Source organism: Pezoporus flaviventris, unplaced genomic scaffold (genome assembly GCF_033815535.1).
Source record: "Pezoporus flaviventris isolate CSIRO_AGI_PZ_B2104156 unplaced genomic scaffold, CSIRO_AGI_Pfla_v1 ptg000013l, whole genome shotgun sequence".
NCBI lineage: Eukaryota > Metazoa > Chordata > Aves > Psittaciformes > Psittacidae > Pezoporus > Pezoporus flaviventris.
In genome coordinates this window covers 6,163,501-6,185,406 of record NW_026892561.1, presented here as the reverse complement: position 1 = coordinate 6,185,406, position 21,906 = coordinate 6,163,501, and the positions used below count along the sequence as shown (strand labels likewise).

General features: G+C 49.3%; 1 protein-coding gene across 1 annotated transcript; it reads right to left on the bottom strand.

Annotated features, from left to right (window-relative positions):
- Positions 1–975: 975 nt before the first annotated feature.
- MOB3C (MOB kinase activator 3C) lies at positions 976–15,615 on the bottom strand. Its single transcript, XM_061451318.1, has 3 exons — positions 15,088–15,615; positions 5,902–6,104; positions 976–2,002 (listed from the first exon to the last, which is right to left on the bottom strand). The coding sequence occupies exons 1-3, from the start codon at positions 15,506–15,508 to the stop codon at positions 1,973–1,975; spliced, it is 654 nt and encodes a 217-aa protein (XP_061307302.1). The 5' UTR covers positions 15,509–15,615; the 3' UTR covers positions 976–1,972.
- Positions 15,616–21,906: the final 6,291 nt, after the last annotated feature.

Genomic DNA, 21,906 nt, shown 5'->3' with positions numbered 1-21,906 from the left:
ATTGAGTCCAACGATGCCTCACTTCTTGGCATGGCAGAAGGTTCCTGATAGAGCTGTTGTCATCTTCTGCCTCTGCACCACACCACAGTCGTGCTTCCACTTCTGAGTTATATGAAGAGGCTGGAACATGGATCCCAGGATCCAAGAACCACACACCTTTGCAGAAAGTACTGAGTAAAGCTCACCACCATGTATCACTGGAAAAATACCTTCAAGTTGGGAAGCTGGTGAAAAGTCTGCAAGGGGAGGATGCAGACCAGCAACATCTGCCTATGCCAAGCCACTTTCTGAGATGTAATTTCAGGTCTCAACATAGCACTGAGATCCATCAGTGCTGCAACTCTGTGTAAATCCACTCTTCGAGTTATCCTGGGTGCTTTTTTCATGATGCCTGTCTTACTACAGATGAATCAGGGAAGAGTGATGCACACCAAGCTTATTAACATTTCTTTAATTAGGAACTGAACAAAAATATCTAGACTTTTACCAGTTATTTTACATAGAAAATATTTGAATGATGTATGAGGTGTTTTTGTGTCCATTTTGCTCTCTTTTATTTCCATGTAAAAATATATATCTGGTACATAAGCTTAAAAAAAATAGATTTTCACAACAAAATAAGTGCTTTGAGCACTAAAAATTCACTTATGCACCTTAATGTTAGCCTAAATATTTACATTTTCCAGCCACATCCCTCCCCCCATCCCAAAAACGGGCAAAACCCCAGATTATAAATATCGGCTGTGTCTGGTATACAAAACTTCCCCAGAAGGGCAGGAAATACAAACATAATGCAGTGGCTCAGACAGTTTGATTTTAACTCCCTAAAACAGAAAAAAGACTTCAGCTCTTGTGAAAAGACAAATGGGACAACATTAGTTATCAGGGGCTGCAAGCAGAAGGGAAGGAAATTTTGAGATGTAATACCATTCAGAGGAATAATGGTGCAGACCAGGTAGCAACAGTGTGCAAAAGGGTTTAAGAAGGACTGTTCTTGCGTTTTTGGAAGAACTGGGTAGATTAGGTATCTCAAAGTCCTTCTTCACCTGATTTGCTATACTGTAGAGTTGGAAAATGGAAAACCATCCATTTCTGCAGCCAGCATCTGCTGCTTTTGAGCCAAAACGACATGTCAGGAAATGCTGACATGTTGAAAATCACGTTTTCTGGCAACAGCTTCCTCCACTTTCTGAGTCTTTTCTCAGGTAGACTGTGCTGATCACGATGAAAAGTGGCCTAGTTCACCTCCTCTGGCATGGGGCCACCTTGCCACTGGTCCAGGCAGTGTTGAATGCATCTTAAGAACATCATGAAGTCCCTCTGCCAAACATGAAAAATCCCTTGCAGGGAAAAATGGTCCTTTTGGTAAAGCATGAATTAGGGCAGAATGAGAGACATTCGTAGCTTGTGGTTAAAAATGGTACATCAGCAACTAACCACATTAGGGCAGCTTGGATCGAATGTCACCAACTTTGTTATCCAAGATAACATCTTGGATGTTACCACAAACCACTGCAGGTGGGAAAGGTAAGAGGCATTACTCGGTAGCCAAGTTCATACCTGTTCACAGGGCAGGAATCACTGATGAAGCATCTGGAAATCAGTGTAGATGAGGACAAAACAAGAGGAAGGGTAGCTGAGGGGATGTTAGCAAACACAGAATTGGGTCGTAGAAACCAGAGTGTGCAAACATCAACCAAACTTGCCTTGTTCTCCAGTAAGTCAGTGGCTTTCCTTGGCAGGAGCCATACAACAGAAACTGGGATCTATAACAAAAAATCCCAAAACCTCTGTCCAGAGATGCTTGGCAAGCTTAGGCTTTGGCCATGGCCTGAAGAGGCTCTTCTGCAGTGTTCATAGTTCATTGAGTTGAAATGCCCAGAGCAAGTCCTCAGGAAGCGGTCTTCCACCACAGGGTATCTTGTCCCATCAGACTCCAAATGAGCCAGCTGAGTTCACCTGCCAAAATGCTTCAGTGGCAAATTCGTTCTGTCATTTCTTTCTGCATTGAAGGGGAGAGAGAAGAAAGAAACAGTAAGTGCAAAAGACAGGTTTTGGTAGAGTGACACATCAGTTTGGTAGGTGTCCAAAAACAACCCAAAGAAGTGACCGTGGGAGTCTCGGGCAGTGTTTCTCTATTTCCCATGCCAGTCCTCATGGGAACTGCTCTGCCTCAGCAGCTCCTTCCTGGCATCCTCCTCGGTTCCTGTGGCACAAGGCTTTTTTGGCAGCCTAGCTTTGAGAGTGGTCCAAGGAAAGAGCTGAGATGTTGAAAGATGCAGGTCCTGCTCCTGACTCAGCTATGGAGCAGCCAAACAGGGCTGTGCTGCTCTTGGAGCCTCTGCAGCTGCTGAGGGAGGCGACATGGAGCTGCTCCCAGCTCTTGCTCCAGAAGATAACAAGAGCTCACCCAAAGACCACAGTCACACTACAATGCAAATGAGTGCTATTAAGAGGGCCAAAGGAAAGCTCCTGCAAGACTGGGCTGTGTTTAGGTTAACAGACTGTTTTCTTTAGCCAGGGTGGCATCATGCCAGCTGCATTAGGAAGGTACCCAGCTTTCAGGTGTTGGAAGATGGTATTTGTTCTTTCCTGAAGCTTGCAGATAATCTACTGCAGCGAGGGAATTCTGCGATTCCCTCTGGCTCATCAGGTTCATGGTTTGTGAATCTGTGTTTGCACACCAACCCTCTCACATAACCTAAAGGTTTGCACATGAAAATGTACTCCCAAAATAGAGCTGAAGTAGGACTGGGCTGCAGAGAGGAAGGTTGCAACTGAAAAAAGAACCAAGAAAGCAGGATGACCCATGAGTAACCCTATAAAAGTCCCTTTAGTGATATAACCAAGGGGGACAAAAGCTGCAATTTCAGCTCTTTAGTGGTGAGAGATTTGTTTTTAAAATCCACTGGGGGAGAGTGGCAAAGAGGGGGCTTCTCTGTAGGAGTAACAGTAAAAATCACTCAAGCAGCAGAAGCAGCAAATCAAAAGCCAATGCTCTACCACAAAACTACGTTGGAAATGTTTGCAGACATCTCAGAAGGAGAAAGAAAAAGGGGTGAGAAGACTGAACATCCTCTTGCAACAGCATCCAGCCTGCCCCACTAGCACAGCACCACACACCAAAGCAGCCTTGAACTGGGTGGATTGAAGCAATCGGTGGGCTGACAAACCACCTACGAGCTCCTTAAGCTGTCCCCAAATGTCCAGAACATTCATCAGACTGAAGATCCCCACAGCTCTGCCTTAGGATATAATCAGCTGGACCTCTGCCAGTGCTGCCGCCCAGCACCGTGACCTGTTCTTCTCAAGGCAACAAGTGCACGGCTTCTCTCTGCCCCCGTATTTCTTGATCTGCTAAGAGTGAATCACTGCCTTGTGCTGGTTCTGCCTATACAAAGGATCTCTTTCATTCTTGGCTCCCAGGACTTGCTGCTAAGGAATCATGCCTCAGAGAAGCTTGACAAAAGGAAACTTAGGCAGCAAAGGGAGATTCTGCCAGAGGCAGGTTTAGAAACTGAGAACTCCTTCATCCCACTATCTTTCTAATTTTTCAAAGCTGTTTGAGCCTAACAGGACATCCTTTGGCTGGGGAGGTGCTGTTGTTTTCTTTCTTACTTCTCAGTCGGAAAAGCTCCAACCATAATACAGCACTCAGATCTGCTGTCCTGCTCCAGATACGCTCCATCCACGTGAGTAGTGGCCTTCCATAATCACATGCAGGGAACAAGCACCTCTGCAGGCAGGAGTCTCTTCTGTCATGGGATTCATGAGGACTAACTCTGGCCATCTAAATGCAAGGTTAGGACGGTTTTATGGGGTCATGAGGTAGTCAGGAGAGACTGAACCTCTCAAGGACACTTAATCTCGTCCCTACTGAGAGATTATCGCCTTTCCACAAACCTTGAGCACTTGCAAAAACAAAACCTTGCAGTCTTAGCCTAAAATGTAGGCAGACGGAATGCACTGTCTGTCCTTGCTTCGGAGTCAAACCAGCTCATGAATCCTTCAGGACTTAAAAACACTTTTTTTAGTGTTTTAGCAGGACAACAGCTGCAGTGCAGCCACAGGAAAGTGAACTGAGATCGAGTGTAGAGTGCTGAAGAGGCTGGATGTTACTATTTGTGCATCTTCACAACTACTGCTGAAGCCAAGCCAGAGCAGCATGAACACCCACAGCAGGCTCCCAGGGGCTCAAGAAACTTCCCATTATTACTTCCCTGCCTGCAGCAGAGAGAAATGCTGTTGGAAGCTTTTGGATCAATCCTAACCCTTGCAGACTTTGGGATTGATGCAGTGTCAAGCTGCAGCCTCCCTGGGGCTGGCCTGAAGGACCATTTTCAGGTATTGAAAGTTATTCATGAGCTGCAGCAACCTGTCCTCTCTCCTCAGCTCAGCATTGCACCCTGGACACAGCCATCCTCTGGTTGCAGGACACTCACACACACCTACAGCAAGTCATTGCCTGAGGGAAGGAGGTCTGCCATGCAGTTGGGTCTGCTTGCAGCTTGGAAGCCAGGCAGTGGGCACACCACAAAATGAGATGCAGCTAGACCACAGGTAAATGTGTCTCATTTCCTTATAGTTTAAGCCTGGTTGCATCACACATGAAAATCTGTTCATGTTAGATTCATCCAGAACCATAAATCATCTCATGTTGAGTGTGAGTCACTGGCTTTGAAAGCCTGTTTAGCTATGTCAGCCTCTGCTAATTATTGGCATTAGCAAGCATCAGTCAAAGGAGATGACACCATTATGGGCTGTATATCAAATGCTAAAGAAGTTTGTTGTGAGGAGTGGTAGTGAGGGAGACTAACTGGACAGAGTGAGCCTGAGCTGCCATTTTCTGGAGCTGAGGGCCATTGTGGTTATACAGGTCACAATCAAACTCTAGGAAATAATTCATGTAGATGCAGTTGTCATTCAAGTCTCCCCTGATTAGATCATCATTTCTCCATCCCCCCAAATCATGACAGGAGCAGACAGGTAGCAAATTGACTGAAAACAAATGAAAGGAGAGGAGTAAGGCTTTGGAACTCTTCTCATCTCTTTCTCTCTCTGGGATTATATCCCTCTGGTCTTCCCTGGCTCTCTATTGCTGGATATGACCTTTTCTGCAACCCAGCCCTATCACAGCATGCTGAGTACTGGGCTCCCTATTAATTCTCCTCCCCACTGCAACATGTCCTCCTTAGGTCATGTTGTTTAACTTTGCCTGTGACACATTTGCTTCTCTTACAAAACTATGTTTTGTTTTCTAGTTCCCAAGCTGTCTGGCCTCTGCTTCCCACCAGTCCTGCTGTTTTCAAGGACTCTCACTCTCTGCCTGGCTAATTGCTTCCCAAGGGAGGCTGCAGAGAAACTGGAACTCCAGCGAGGCACCTCCAGTGAGGCATCCATAGCAGTTTTCTGGAGGTGTATGTCCTACTGGGGCTTGCCTTCCCGCAGCCTTATTGTAATTCATAATAGGGTCTCAAGCAAGGGCCTTAGTCTGCTAACAGGAATACTCAAGACTCTAGAGAGGAGACTTGAGCTCATATCTGACCCCTGAAAGCCATGGCTGGGGACACTTCAATGTGCAAACTGCATTAGAGTTACTGAGACAGTATAGAGGGACGCTATGTTACCGTTGTCCTGAGGGCAATGAAGAACAATGCGTAAGACACGGCAGCAGAAGCAGAGTTTAAGGGGGGTTTTCAAAGTATAAAGGGTTGCTGAAAAGTTCTATCTAAGAGCACTAAGGCTGATGGTTACAGGACAGAAAACATGGGTGTGCTTCTGAGTCAAGGTGAATGAAAAGAGTTCAGAGAGGGTGACTGCACTGCTCAGAGTGCAGCCCCTAACTAAATACACCAGTCCTGCATTCATGCTCTCTACCTCCCCTCCCTGAGGCATCCTTACCAAAGGCTCCAGCTCCCGATGGTCAACGAGGCTGAACTCCCTGATGAAGTAGTAAAAGTGCTTGTAGCAGGTGTTGACATGAGCCTCAGCACCCATGTTGATGATGCTGTCGAAGTGGTGGATGTAGACATGGACAAAGACACGGAAGAGCCGGGTGAGGATCTTAGTGCAAACTTGCTGGAACTGCTTGGGGAAGGGAACACCTGCAAAGCAGAAGCAAGTTGGAAGCCATCTGACCATTAAAATAAAACATAAACCAGCTAGTGTTTAAATGTCACTGTCATGCTTAACAGGCAGTCATGGGTCATGAGGTAGGATCGAGAGCTAAACTGGACAATATGCCATCTAGCTCTCCCCCCATACTTCCTTATTGCCCAACCAGCAATTTCACACAGGCATGGTCTGAGGATTTGGGGAGTTTCCCTTGGAGAGAAAATTTCTCATCCAGTGGAGAGAGAAAACTGTCATGCAGAGCAGTCTGGCAGAGGATCGAGCCCTCTCTCCCTGCTTTTCCTTACAAGCCTGTGAAGGCACAGCGTAAGGCAAAATGTATTTATCCAGGTCCATGAACAAAACTAGACCTCCTCCCAGCAGAAGAGATACCTTCCTTGTCCTCTGAATCAAAAGCATGGTTCATACTGTTTTCCACACGCCCTCAAAACATCACTTCTGGTGCATCACTAGAAACAGGTGGGTTTTCTGCTCTTTTCTTGATCCTTGCTTCAAACAGGTCTCATTAAACCAGGAAGAAAACTGCCTTAATGATGCTTAGGTTGTAATTTCATTGCACCTGTATGGCACTCCCCCACGAGAGGTCCTCCCAGGCTGATCAAGAACAGGACCCACCACAAGTAGCTCTGTCCTTTTAGCCTAGTCCCACACAAAGACATGATTTACCCTGCATTTCTATCCTTGCTTAAGTGAACTGTTATCACAGTGAAAACCTCAGAGGTGTGATACAGCCAGTGTCAGCAAGCTTGGGGTAAATCTCTAAAGGAAACATTGACTTTGAAACACCAAATATCTATTTTGCAGGAGGAGGAAAATGAAACAAGTGGAATTTGTTTTCCTGAAGCTTCTTCCTCCCCCCTGAGCAATTCCATGCAAATTTGCAAAGAACAGAATAAGCATCTCCCTTCCCACGGCTGTACCAGCCTCCTCCCTTAGCTTCTTATTAATGCAGCACATAACCTCTTCAAAATCTCTCCAAACAGTCTGTGCTCAGGCACGGCCAGCTCACCAGCTCACCCATTTGCACTGTGGAAAGCACCAGCAAGTCTCTTAGTTTAAAAAAAGAATTAAAAATGGTAATTTTATCTTTGAATCTTTCTCATCAGCCTCACAAGGCAATTAAACCATTGTTCTCAAAGGCTCCTGGCAGTTTTGTTTCCCATGCCCTTCTCCTGCATGGGTGGGAATTGCCAAGGAGCTGTTCTTCCAGCATCATGCATGGAGCCTGTGTTTCCAATGGCCAGGGTTTGGTGGGTGCTTTGTTCAGTACTGCAGCATTCGTGACAGAAAATCATCCTGCTTTGATCTAAAACAGGCTCATCCTAGCCCAGTCTTGCCTTGCTTTGTGACAGCATGAACATAGTCAGCAATGGGGGATGTCCCAGACACCACTTGGAGGAGAGCACATAGCTCAGTGTCACGCATATGGAGAGGTGGTTTTGAGGCTGATTCATGGCTGCTGCTCTGCACAACCATGAACATGCTGCAGCCTCAGGGCTGTTACCACAGCAGGGACCTCAGCATGACCCATCTCACCGACAGCTCTAGCACATCCCATTAGGACTTTCTGGGAAACGTGCTCATCTGGCAAAGTACAACCAGGTTCTCCCCATGCCAGCACCTTAGGGTTGGTAGCAATCATCTGCTTCTGCCCTGCACCCTTGGCTGCAGAGCTCTCCTTGTGTGCCAGTCTGATAAGAGCAAGGATCAGAGAGAGGTCTCCAAGTTTCCCTGCAGTCTGGAGGAACACTGTGCTTTATCAACAGCTTCATTTGAGCTTTTTGCACTGAGTGAGAATTTGCTGAGCAAATAAAGGCCGTAATCACCCATCTGGGGGCTCAGAGATGCTGTTAGGGCATCCCCTGCAGACCTGCTTTGAAGAACCAGTCAAGAAACATTGTTTTTAATAAAGACAAATTCATCATGGCAAGTAGTTTCTAATGGCTGCACATTGCCAGGCACTGGCTGGGGAATACACGCTGTTCTGAACAGCCTGTCTTGTGGGACCAGAGGTGAACAGTTACTGCAGGGAGCTCAGCAAGGTGCCACCAGGCAGACAGCAACGCATTTGTTGCCTCCAGTTTGTCACCCATCCTACTTGCCTACTTGTCAAAGCAGGCAGTAAGGATGAAATCAGACCTGACCAGCCACTGGAAGTTTATCACCAGACTGGGAAGAGTGATAAGGAAAGCAGCAAACCTTGACCCAGTCCTGAGCTGAGAAAGAAATAAGGTCAGACATGAACAACAGACCAAAGGAGCTCAGACTGCCAGGGCTGATAGCATCTATAGTCCAGATACTGCTGTCAGATGAGCGACCTCCAGAGCTGGCAGATGGTGACAAGTGGCTTTTCATCCCTTTTGTCCTGAGGATAGCTAGGGAGCATCTTGTCCTGTAAATCAGTTCCCAGCAAGTCTTCATGGACATGCTGGTATCCAAGAGCGGGGACACTTCTAGCCACATCCTGGGTTCTCCAAAAACAGCTCTTGTATCAAGGAACAGGGGTGTAGCATAAATCGTAGCTCATAGAATAGTTTGGGTTGGAAGGGACATTTAAAGGTCATCTTTTAGCCTACCCCACCACAGTGCTTTCACATGAGCCCAGCTCCTGGGAGGTGAAGTTGGGCTGCTCTTCTTTGTGTCCATCACAAGGTGTCAGTGTGTGGCTATCCCCTCCAGATGTGGCCAGCCTGTAGTGGTGGCTGGCTTTCACTAATGGGTACTAATGCCACTAATGGACAAGTCACCCCTCACCCTACCATGTCATGACACCACTACCCACCATGGTCCCTTGGATCCAGGGATTACAGCTCCAGCTTTGGCTCTTTCTGCCCACATCACCCCTTTCACTCACACATATGCCTAGGGAGGCATGAGCAGACCCAGCAGCACAGGGCACAACCCTGGACCATCGAGTCCTGCTGCCTCTCCCCATGCTGCAGCCACATCTGCGCCTCCTGTGCCAGGACCCTCAACATAGGCTACAGATGCTTGACTGGACCTTGTGTCTGGCACAGGGTCCTGTGCCAGTTGATCAAAGCACTTCCCATGGGAAGGAAGCAGGGTGGATATGTGATAAGCAGGTTGCATCCGCCAGTAGCAGTTGTGTCTTGCTGCTGATCTCTAGTGGCTTGGAGAGAAACCCACAGCAGCCGCAGCAGGCACTGGCCACGCTGGCAAGGATATGGAGACATTCCCCATCTCCTCACCCAAAGCTGAAAGGAAAGGGCTCTCCAGCAGAGCCTGCATCTGACCAACCCAGGGAGAGCAGCAGAAAGATGTGGCATAAATAGCCTTGCCCTGGGTCATGGCTGCTGGCTCAGCGGATGTCCAGCAGACAATGCATGTGACATCCTCCTCCAGCACGCGAGGGGACACAGCAAGAGCAGGCTATGCCTCCTCCCTGCAGCCACCACATCCCAGCAAAGGGCAAGCCCTGGAACAGGGGTCTCAGCGCTATCGTGTTCTTGCAGGTGTTGAGCTTTAAACCAGTCAGTTCACATCAGAGTCATCCTGGCTGGTAAGAGGGGTCACCATGCATTCCCCAAGCACAGAGGGTGACAGGCTGCTCCCCAAATGACACCCACCTCCCAGTCAAGCTGGGCTAGGCAGATCAGTGTTACAACTAATGGGGCAGAGAGACCTCATTAGTGGCCAATATGCTGATAAGCAGCACTTGGGAATGGAGCAGTGGTGACCCTTGTTTGGGGAACTTCCTCCGTCGCTGAGGTGGTGCATGGTGGCACAAACCAGCAGAAGTAGCAACTTAGAGAAACAAAGGAATGAGGCTGGTGGGACTGACACTGCATGGCTGAGATGATCTGTTAGCAGGAGTATGGCAGGCCCGGGCAAAGTTAGGATAGAGCCCAGCCGAGTGATGCTGCTTGGGTTTGCTTCACCCTTCGCAGCCCTACACACATACAGGGACCCAGCAATGCCATCCCAGTCATCCTGCTGGTGCTGGTCCCAGCTGCCCCAAGGGACAGCAGAATATCACAAAACCCGCCTGGGTTGATTTAAAGGCACTGAATTTAACTTTACATTTAATTCACTGTGCTCACTGTCCAGCAGCCTTGCTGCTTTTGCAGCAGCAAACCCACAATCTGGCAGGCAGTAGCCCCCCTCTGACTCTCCTTGCATGATGAGTGATGAGGAGGGAACTGCAGGGTGCAATATGAACTTCATCAGATACAGGAAAAAGATTTATACACAAGGTGAGCTCTTCTCCTCCCGTTATCTAGGTATGCACTACCCAGACGCTGCACACAGACCAGGCAGCTGGTGGCTCAGAACATTGCTTATCCCAGTGTGGAAACACAGCCCAGTCCCAGGAGGAGTTGAGCAGAGCAGTAATCCCCTGCAGCAGAAAAGGGGGAACCTTACCCCTGCTCCAAGCCAAGGCAAAGCTGTAAGTACAGCAGGTACAATTTCACTGCAACACAGCCAGGGCACTGGTGAGCAGTGTGACTCACAGCCCTGAAATGAATTAGCACCTTCAGTTTCTCTTGGATGCTTTGCTTGAAAACCCCAAGACGTGATTCAATGCTCAAAAAAAAGCTGCTTTCCCCACTCTCTGCTGATTGCTTCAAAGCATAAAGAAACCATGTGGGACCACGTGTAAAAGGAAATGAAAATGAGAGCTAACAAAGTGCCTGCGCTTATGGTACAGGACCGCAAATGGCTCTCGGATCTCTCCTGCCCCTTCTCCTGTCCCTAACCCTTGTGCTCCAGCCAATTTAATATTTTCAGGATGAATCAGTACTGGGAAGCTGTTTTGCTTCTTGGCAATGGTATTTTTTGCTCTGCAAGAGCAGTACTTCAATGAACTATGTAATGAATTATTGTTGTTGTTATTATTTCTCAATTCCATTTTGGCCACCGTGGTGTTGGTGATTAATTTTTGCCTAAAAATAAGTCTTTAAAGCCCCATTTAAAACTAATGGCACCGTGGCAGCTGCAAGCGGGTGTGAAAGAAGCTGGAAGAAAATAGGGGAAAAAAAGAAGACAAAGCATGTAAAAAATAGCCAGCTGAGAGAAGGGCAATAATTAGCTGAATCCTGAATGTTTTCCTCCTGTTGTTATAGGGAGAAAGTATCGGATAATTTCACACCAAGTTCTCTCTGCATTTCATAATTGTTTTGGGACAACGCTTGAATGGCAGAGCTTGAGTTTTGAAAAGCTTTCTAAGAACTGTTCCAAACCCTCCTGTGACTGACGCTCTGTAGAGCTGCAGGCACATTTGGCAGAGAGCACGGGGTGTTTCCGCCGCTGGGTCTGGTCCAAGCCCTGCATCTGCACTGATTTAATAACGCCACAATGGTGCTGATGGAAGACGCCTGTGTGCAACCAGCAACCTGATGCTGGGCTGACAATGCAGACACAGTGGGCTGCCACGGGCCCTGCAAAGCCCATCCGGACAACTCTGTGGAGCTTCCTAAAACCAAGGCACCACAGGCAGAATGGTTACTGGAAAGAGTTGATATTTTCCACATGGTGATTTATTCATGTGGCCACTCACTGAAGAAATTTATACTGATATAGTTTTACCAGCTGGTAAAAATACACCTGTAGAATCATTTATTCTTCTCCCTGAATGGGAACAATGCTTATTCTCCATTTAAATGTGTTTTTCAGGACAGCTATGTTGGTTGAAAGAGTGGAAACAGAGCACTAGCATATGCAAACTGATACGGGTCGTCTGGGAAAGCTGCTGCTGCTGCAGATTTACAGCAGGCAGGTTGGCATAGCTCACCCCATGCAGGGATTTGTCTCATCTTGACCGGCAGACAAACAGGTTTCTGCTCCAGAGGAAGGATTATGCAGCAAAGCCTTTAAGTATGACCGAGCCCTGCAGGTGGATGGGGAAGACACAGCATCTCCCCCCAGTTGTTGCTATGGTACGCAACAGTGGCCCCATTAAATCACCATAAGGATTTTCTGCTGATGGAGGCAGCTATCCAAGGGCTGTGGTCCTGATGGTTACCTCTGCCAGGTCACAAGCTGTCTGCTGGCATCAGGTTCCCTTGCTGGAGCTGGGACAAGGACCTGTGCAGTGGTGCAACTGAAGTATCTCACTAGAGATTCTCACTGGAGTTGTGCCCTGTGATGCCAAAGGACCCTGTGAGCCCACAAGCCACTGAACCATCTCTGCTTATTTCCAGCTGAGCTTCTCACCCCAGGGTGAAGGATTTCCCTTCTCTGACCCGTGAGATACCTCTCCTTTAACCATCAGGACAGCCATGAGCAAGCCCCACTGAATCATGTGCTGCTTCAGGCTTTGTAGCTGTTGGATAGAGAAAGATGCTGTGGTTAGCCTCAGGCAACATTAGCAAGTTTGGGGAACACTTACTTAAAGGAAGAATATCAAAGAGATGTCTGTTTTGTCTGCGGTCAGGGGGCCTTAGCCAGGAAAATGGGAAATCTTGGTGCTGGGGCAGTTTTATTGCATATGGCAAAGAGGGGCTAGGAGGGAAAGCTGAGATGCACACAGCTCATGGAACACCTGCTGAGACAGCAGTCAGCTGTGTCAGTGGACCTCAGTAGTACAAGCAGGAGTGGAACAAACCTTCATGCTAAACCCCATCTCTGCTGCTAATACTGAAAAGCCTCACCCTGCCTCCAAAGCATGACATTTATAATTTCCCTCCATCCCTTCATCAGACTCAAATCCTCTCCTTCAAACAGCTCACCTCTCCCCTGTGTCCTCTAGGTGCCTTATTCCTTTGGTCCTGGGTCTCTTCCAGAGGGGCTGGCTCTTTAGGAGGGAGGGTGAGCATCTCTGTTTGCTTGGCCCTGAGACCCACATCCCTCCCCTCTGTGTGTACCCCCAGCCTCCCCCATCATCCGGTGCAGCGACAAGGAGCAGCTCATCAGGAACATCACATCAGGATGTGACATTTCCTTTCGGCCAAACACCTCCATTTTCTGAAATGCCAGAGCTACCGAGCAATTACCCAGCACACAAGGCAGGCCAGTGAAAGACAGTTAACAGGGGACACACTGGGACACAAAGTGCCACCAGGTCCTTCCTACCCCTGCTTCCCACAACAGCCTTTCATGTGTTTTAAAGTGTGATCTCAGCCTAAGTTCACTTTCACATGTGGGAGGCCACAACCACCAAGCTGTGCCTGCAAGGGGGCTGAAGTCACTCGGGGACACAAAGGTCCCCGCGACAAAGGGGCCTGGAAGAGGGGCCACTGGAATGGCTTTGGAAGAGAGGAAAATGGGTTTTCCCCATGACTGCCTGCAGCCAGCCCGGATCTCACCCAGAATTGCGCCTGTACCAAAGTAAAAGGAGAGGTGGAAATGAGAGGCACGAGCTGTTCCTCCCCACATCAGGATGTGTTACACCTCGGAGGCAAAAGTGACAGAAATGGGGTGAAAACCAGCAGGGCCACAACTGTGCTTTGCTTTTGCTCCTCACAGGGAGACATGAGAGAGCAGAGGGTGCTGTAGGCTCCCTGTAGCACTGACTCCCCAGGGCAGCTTTCAAGCAGCATCAAATCCCAAATCCCACCTGAAAGGCATGAAATTGGACCAGGACACTCTCAATTCTGTCTGGAGGGAAAACTGAGTAAATCCACATCTTTGCCCCTGCTTTTAATGGTGTGCAGAGCTTCTCCTTGGGAAGAAGCAGACCTAGCTTGTATCCTGTGGCTGCTGTTTCACCCCTTGGCAGCAGCCAGAATCAATGGGGATTTTGTTGAGACTGCCAGCATGGAGTATCCTGCACCAACACTATCAGCCAGCCACACTTCCAGCCTCCTCTATCCATTGGGATGTGTGGAGCTCACTGAGCCCATGAGGGAGGGATGCCACCATGGCACAGGAAATGCCACCAGTGAATCCTAGGGGCAGACTCCCCCGTGTGCCCCAAAGACAGCCTGTCTGTCTGTCCTCCAGCATGAGGATCTGGCACCGCACTTGCCCTGCCTTCCCCTCTTGCCTGCAGAGAGCCAAGGGCCAGAGATTATCCCACAAAAGATACACAACTAGATGCTACAACATAGACAAATAGGGCTACAACAGCTAGTGGCTGGCAGTAATCCCACACAGACCATTTTCTTCAGTGTTTCTCAGCATATTAATGAAAATCCTGAGCCTCAACTGCACTGATTTCATATGGCTCTGTCAACTGTGCTGCTTGAGAAAACAAACAAGGTCAAGCAACCTTGCAAAGCTGTATCTTTCCTCCTGAAGCCCCTTAAATATTCTTTTACATTCAAGTACCTTTGCATTTCATCTGAAAAGCAACCACACCAAGGCATACCTGAGGCTCCAGCAGCTCCACCAGCCTACGCATCAGCTCTAACCCTTGAACTCATCTCCCCAAAGGACAAGAAAGCAGCTAAGTATCAGGGCTAACATCAGCCCTGGCAGCTGCCAAGCACTGCAGGTCAGCAGCAAAGAGGTTACTTTCAAGCTGAGTTGCCTTTGGCAGCTGCTGCAAACTCCTAAGGCCAAACTTTTTTGAAGGGGTGCATCGTATACCCTGGGGATTGACAGCTGGAAAGGCCAGATTCCAGGGGCAGTAAGAATGTAAGTAGTAAGAATGTGATGTATAATCGGGGCTGAGATGAATTAGCAGAGGTGGAAAGGAGCTGAGAAGTGAAACAACAAGGTGGGATGAGGTTTGGGCCTTGGGACCACCTTTAACCAGCCCTGTGCTTCAGCTCCTCGAGGAAGTGCAAGGAAGCTGATAATCTACCTGCCCTTATTTCTCACAAACACAGAATACTTGGAAAAAGCACAGAAAAGGAGAACATTGTTTTCTACATCCTCTAGGAGAAAGACAAGGGCTCCCAAGCTCAATTTGGGACTCTAAGGAACACCTGGAACAGGAAAGGCCATGATCCTTGGGATCACAAAGTCAGTAATACCAACCCTGAGGTGAATCAGCAGAGCCTGCCTCAGTTACAACCCCAGCCTTCTCATGAAGAACCAGAGCACACTCACCTATCCTGGTAGGGAAGATGTCCTCGTTGTTAATGAGCATCTCGATCCAGTCCATCAGCATACACATGTACTGCGGAGCCGACAGCTTGGTTGGCTTCTTGTACTTGCTATCATCCTGCCACCTGTACTCATACTTGAGTCCACCAGACATGATGGGGCAGCTCCTTTCCGTGCAGTACTCTGACATGGTGCCGTAGATGAGGTTGATGCGGTTGAAGAAGTCCACCACGTGCACCGCGATCCAGTCATTGATGCTCTCACCGGGAGGCAGCTGCACCACTGATTTCAGGTCCAGCCCAGACTTGAGGGAGGCCTGGGCTTTCTTGTACAGCTCAAAGCGCTGGGTGCCCGGCTCAAACTTCTTTCGGGGTCGAAACGTTTTGTCTTTGTTGAAGACTTGCTTGAGACACAATGCCATCATGGGTAGGGGTGGCCAGGGTGAGGGCAGAGGCTCGGCGCAGGGTCAAACCCAAAGCTGGGGTCTTCAGGGGTGGAGGTCTCTGTGGGGAGAAAGAGACAAATTTTAGTCACATATGAAGCCAACATGGGCACGCTCATAAGTATGAGTTCACACCAGGATGCTGGCTGGCACTGCTGCTCTAGCAGCACATAGGGATGGAGATCTGGGGAAAGCTCCTGGCCCCTCCACATTAGGGTGACATGAAGCAGCTGATGCCACCTCACACAGCAGCTCCTGGCACTGGAGAGGGTGAGCAGTGCCACATGTACCCTGTGCAAGGCTCAATGGCAGGCAGAGCCCTTCCTCACTTCTGCGCGCACTGGGACCTCACCAGGCTTCAGCCAGGCTCTTACCTTTTATCAAAAATTGCTGCAATAAAGCAAGAGCCATGACATCAACAGAGTTCACCAGCCTGGGAAGCCCCAGCCTGGTGGCCTTTTCCTCTTCTGGCCAAGGGAAGCATCTCTTTCCTGGGGATTTCCCAGGATAAATAACCCGTATCCCACTACTGCGGCTGGTGAGCGATGCTCTGGAAACTGCACTGTGAGCGCAGCTGGCTGCTGGTTCACACAGCCCCAGTCCGACATCAATGGGAAGAGGGGGGATTATTTTTGTTGTTCTGCCCCATGTGTTTGTTCAACAGAACAAAACACGCATCCGAAGAAGGGAAACGGCAGCACAACAACACAACGTGCCAGGATGCGGCCAGCCCTCGGCATGCACACAATGAACGCAACAGCTGGAGTGGCTGATGCTCCTCTGGGTGACTCGGTCTGGAAGTCACGAGCTCAGCAAAGTGCTGAGCTCACCCCTTCCTGCCTGACTTAGGAGTTATTTCCCTTTATTCCTTTTCCTCCCTGAAGCTCCAGTGGAAATCCCATCCGCCCCAGACTGAACGGTGCGTTTTGTTACCTGCACTCATCACCTGTAGTGGTAACGTGAGATCAAGGCCCCTTTCTGCTAAATGCTTTGGTGAGGCTTAGAGAAGAGAAAGTCCTTCAACAGCATCCCCCCAACAGGGGAAGATGGAGAACGAGTTAAATAAAAGTGAGGAAAAGATTCACGGAAAGAGGAAGTGACTTACCCAAAGACACAAGCAGGAGGGAATGGTGCCCCAGCAAAACTTGGATGCACATTCCTCATTAAAAAGACAGCTTGTAGGCAAAAGCTTGCTGTATAAACTCTGTTTTCTAAACTTCGCCCTAAGCCACAGGTAGATTCTGTGTTGCCCAGTGGAGACCAGCTAGATATTTTGTAAGAGAAACCCTGTGCTCCCCTCAAAACCCACACATGAGGGCATCACTGGAGGCAAAAGGACCTACTGATCATCCCAAACACTTGCAGGTCTGCCCGATGGGGATTTCTATACCACAGTCAGCACGTGGCTGTGAGGGAAAAACCTTTGTGTGGTTGGAAACCCCAGCATGAGTGCCATTAGTGCTCTAACCATGGCCTTTCCTACAGGCTGGAGTGTTGCTTTGCCACTGTTAGGTAGCTCATAGCATGGTGGTACCAAACCCTGCCATGCTCTGCTGTACCCAGTTACAACCCGACCTGAAACCATACGGTTTTAGGTGCTTTATGGTCCATGGAATGGGTCACAGCCATCATGCAATGTTATGCAGTATGATTTTCATAGTGGGGTATCTGTAAACCTTCCCCAGCTCATGTGGCTGGGTGGGATTTTAATGGGTTCTTATTTTAGTGACAGGACAAGAGGGAATGTCTTTAAGCTGAAAGAGGGAGATTTAGATTAGATATTAGGAAAGAAACTTTTCACTGTGAGGGTGCTGAGGCACTGGCACAGGTTGCCCACAGAAGCTGTGGCTGTCCCATCCCTGGCAGTGTTCAAGGCCAGGTTGGATGGGGCTTGGAGCAACCTGCTCTAGTGGAAGGTGTCCCTGCCCATGGCAGGGGTTGGAACTGAGTGAGCTTTGAGGTTCCTTCCAACCCAAACCACTCTATGATTCTGTGATTTATTGCTGAAGGGCAGTGACTGGGGAATGTTTCTTGGATGCTTTTTCCTCCCCCACCCCAAGCAGGCTCCAACCATATCAAAGGACTTGTTCCCCACTTCAGAAAAAGAGCATGAGCTCTTCAAAATGCCAACCGATGGAGAGAGCAAACAGCCCAAGGAAGCACAATGTACACCAGGGTACTCCGGGCCCAGCGAGGCTGTAAAGAAAAGCCCTTATCTGTGGCTTCCCACCCTGTGTGGCTGTCACAGGATATTCAAGGCATATCCTGTCGATAGCACCTCTAAAAAAAGCCTCCCGGGGAGTTTGCTAATGCATAACAGTTTCTGAAATATGTACACATACATCCATATACTTTCATCTATAACTGCTGCAGTGGGGATCCTAATCTAATAGCAAAGGAAGTGCTGGGATACTGTTCAGGATGAGACATCCAGCAGGGTCTGCCCTTATGGAGGAATATGTGTTGGGGCTGAGCAGTGCCCAGGCCTGCACTCAGCATGGGAGGGAGGGGGCCAGCAGCACCTCCGGTGCTTTTGCCCTTCTCAAAGCACTTATCACTAACTGGCTTTGCAGCAAGCCAGGACATGGGGCTGTCCCTGCCCTGCTACTGTCCATACCCTCACATATGGGCTATTTTTTCTCTCCTGTCACCAGGCAGCAGCAGAGGGCTCTGGTTGAAACATAAAAGCCGTTAAAATAAGGAAAATTAAACAACTGGTCCTTTAACAAAAAGTCAGGATTTGCCATCTGACACTTGGCAGCTTCCCGGGATGGGCATGATGCAGTACCCACTAATCAGTCCTCATCCTGCAGCTCCTTCATCCCAGTTCCCAGCCAGTCCATGACCCCACCAACAAAGCTGAGCATCCCCTTTACCCAACACCCAAATAAAGCCCAGGGGCTGCCACCCTGCAGGGCTGGACAGGCATCACACAGGACCACACCAAACCTGCATTCTCAGTCTCTTTGCTGAACAGATACAGGATGAACAACTTAGAATCACAGAATCAATTAGGTTGGAAAAGACGTGTAAGATCATCAAGTCCAACCATTACCCCAGGGTTGTCAAATACATTCACTGCTCTGGGAGCTATTGCTGTTTGCAGGCTCTTCCATGCAGAGACTGGGTTGTTGCAGGGTAATGAGAATCCAGCCTGCTAGAGGATATCCCACCACGTGTGTCACTTGCAAGGGGCCATGAGCAGTGAAATCAGTTCTCTATGAATACAGTGTGGGGGTCCCTTGTTCCTGTGTCTCACATTACAAGTCCTCTGCAAATATTGAGCCACTCACTGAGAAATAAACTCTACATCTCATCTCCTGAAGCCAGAGCCTTAACACCCCACAACTGCACCTCTGCATCATCCACAACCGGATCTTTGTGTTTCCCTGCAAGCTGCTCTCGCTCACCAGGCAGGTGGGAATGTGCTTCATGCTTCAGTACCATCCAGATGAAACACCAGTTAAAAACGTAAATGAAGAAACAAACCTGCTAAACATCTGCCAAGTGTTTTCATAACATACTTCTGATAGAGATTGCCAGGAATGAGGGGGAGAAACCTGTCACTGCTCAAGTGCTCGGAGCAGACCTGTACCTGGGATGCCAGCAGGACACCGCAGCCTTTCTGCTCCCCAGGCAGCAGCACACACCAGAGCAGCAAGAGCGGTTTTGCTTTCAGGATCCTCGCCAGCATCGCTGCCAAATCACTAAGTCATCAAAAGGCCGTGGCAGTTTCACTGGAGAAAATGCTCTCCAGAAATTAAATTTAACACAAAGCCAAAAACACATCCTGGGATTTACGACCCGGAGAAGCAGAGAGGCACCGGGCCAAAGAACAGATTTGCTCTATACCTTGCTCCAAAGCTATCACTGCCCAGAGATGGATGTGCAGGAAGGATGTGAGCAGCACAGGGAGGAGCTGCACAGAGGCCAGGATCAGGGCTTGAAATACCAGCTATGTTCTTTGCAGCTGAGGTGCTGAGATAGGACGTACCAGCTCGGTGCAAACAGGCACTGCAAAGTGACCGATGCCTCAGTTTCCTCTTGCACAGGGACCCAGCACTTGCCCCTGCTTTCTGGAAAGAAAAGCAAAGTCCTTTGGGAATGAACCGAAATGCATCCAAAACCTAACTGGAGGAAAAGGGCATCAGCATCGAATGCGAGACCAGATCTTCCTGGTGTCCACCTTTATGCATCTGACTCAACCAGTGCTCTTCCATCACTGGCCAAATATTTGGGACAGATCCACATAAAAGAACAGAAATGGGAGCTCTTTGAAGGTTTAGCTGTGGTGTGGAGTTCATCTGAGTCTGATGTCCAGGGCTGTTGCATTCCCCGAAATCAGACTTTGGTCACTGAAGCTTGGGGTGGGAAAGGAGACCCGTCCAAGCCCAAACCCAAATTGTCCAAGTCCAGATCACAGCTTGCACTGCCTGTCCTGGGAAATCTGAAGGTGAGCTGCCATTCAACAAGCTCAGACAGCAGCTTCCTACAACATGACCGTACACATCCCACTGGCAGGGCCTGGGCCGGCGCCGGTGCAGCCGCCTGCAGGTCTCTGCCTTTGGTTCCCACGTGTGAAATCAAAGCTGCTCCTAGAGGAGCCTTGGCAAAGGCTGCAAACCCCCTTCACCGCGCCGCAGTTCCCATCGGAGGTGGTTCCGGCACCCCAGGGGCTCACACGTCCCTTTCTGAAGCATCTGCAACCCCCCAAACCAAACCTCATCCCGTTCCTGGGAGCGGAAAGGGGGGAAGCAGGCAGCTGTGGAGCTGGAGACGTTTCCTGCTGTCACCCCATGTCCCTGCTAAGGACAGTAGGAGGGTGGAAAGAGGCTGCAGCTTGTCATGGGACAGCCATACCACAGCGTGTTTAGTGCTCACCCACATCCATGCTCCCAAAACAGCCTTGGCTTTGCAGAAGGCTGGCAAACCCACAAAACCTTATCCACAGCTCTAAAGGCTGCTGGCTTCAGGCCTGACCCTGTTTGTACCAGCAGCAGCAGAAGCAAAACTCAGTTGGGTTTAACAAGAACCAAACAAGAGCAGGGTTAAGCTCTGCAAGGGCACAGCAGAGCTGCTGCCAGGATTGTAGCAGGCAGAGACATGTGAAACACTGATTTCCCAGCTTGCTGGTGGGTCCAGAGACGAAAGGAAATGAACTGGATGGGGGGAGAATGTAAGTTCAGGGTCGAACTAAGCTGCTAGTTTCAGATTTGAAACTTGCTTGGGGTTTTTACTTAAGCTTTTTGTTTCTTCTTCTTTTTTATCTTTTGGAAACCACAGAGGAACACAGCAAGGCGAAGGCTTTGTTGTAAACTAAAAACAACTCTGAAAGTTCTGTTTGGAAGCTGGTAAAACAAAAGGGGAAAGCAGGCAGAGTGGAAGGAGGGGGGGCTTCCTCACCCCCATTCCCAACACAAGGTCACCAAAGGCAACCTCTGGTTTTGACCCCAGATAAACTGCAGTCAGAAAGCCTGCAGGAAGGATCAGACACACCACTGGTCTCCAGGGTGATGGGCACGGGGCGGTCCTGTGCTTCCTGCCTCAGTTTCCCCAGTTTCAAGATTGCTCTCCCTCCCTGGGCTGCCTCTATATTAAGGGCTGCAAAAGCAAAGGCTTTAGGGGTGCAGGTGCCCCTGGAAGCGTTAATGGTCATGGAGGGTAAGGACAGAGGAAGGCTTTGACACCAGCACCTCTTGCAGCTCCAGTGCCAAGTGCATCCTCTCTGGATCCAGCCAGAGACAGTTACACACTCACACAAGCATCTGACTGGAAACCACAGGCAGCCTCTTTAGCAGCAACCTCCAGCCCTCGCTGGCGGTGCGACAGCCCGGGAGCACAACAAGGGGTTCAATGCCACAGGCAATCCACAGGGAGACTCCAGCTCCCGCTGCTCTGGGAGGAGGGTGTAGAGGAAGAGTGCAGGTACATGCAGCTCCAGCACCATAAAGTAAACTGTAGGTTAACTACTACCACCTCTGCGCATCCTCCCCGAGTTTCCCCAGGGGGATCTTGCCTTTGGTCACCCAGATGTCTACTTCTGCTTCCCTGCTTTAGGGGATTCCCTTCTCCCCACCACAAGCAGTGTGGAAGTCCCATGCTGCCCCATCTCCACCAGGGCAGGCATCAGCTCAGCCACTCTGTGCCAGTCCCTGACACAGCAGCCAGCTTCCAGATGGACAGTGTGACCAGAAACCCACTGGGTTTTCACTGCTCTGGGAAGAGCTGCTGTCTGCCTGCTGACTCCAAACTCCTGCCTCTGAGCTTCCCTTCAAGCCCCAGAGAAGCCCTGTTGCAGAGTTAGGTGTTCAACCTGTCCTAGAGCATCTTTCCAACCACGGCTGGATTAGCATCCCAAAGACCAAGGCAGCTTCTCCCAA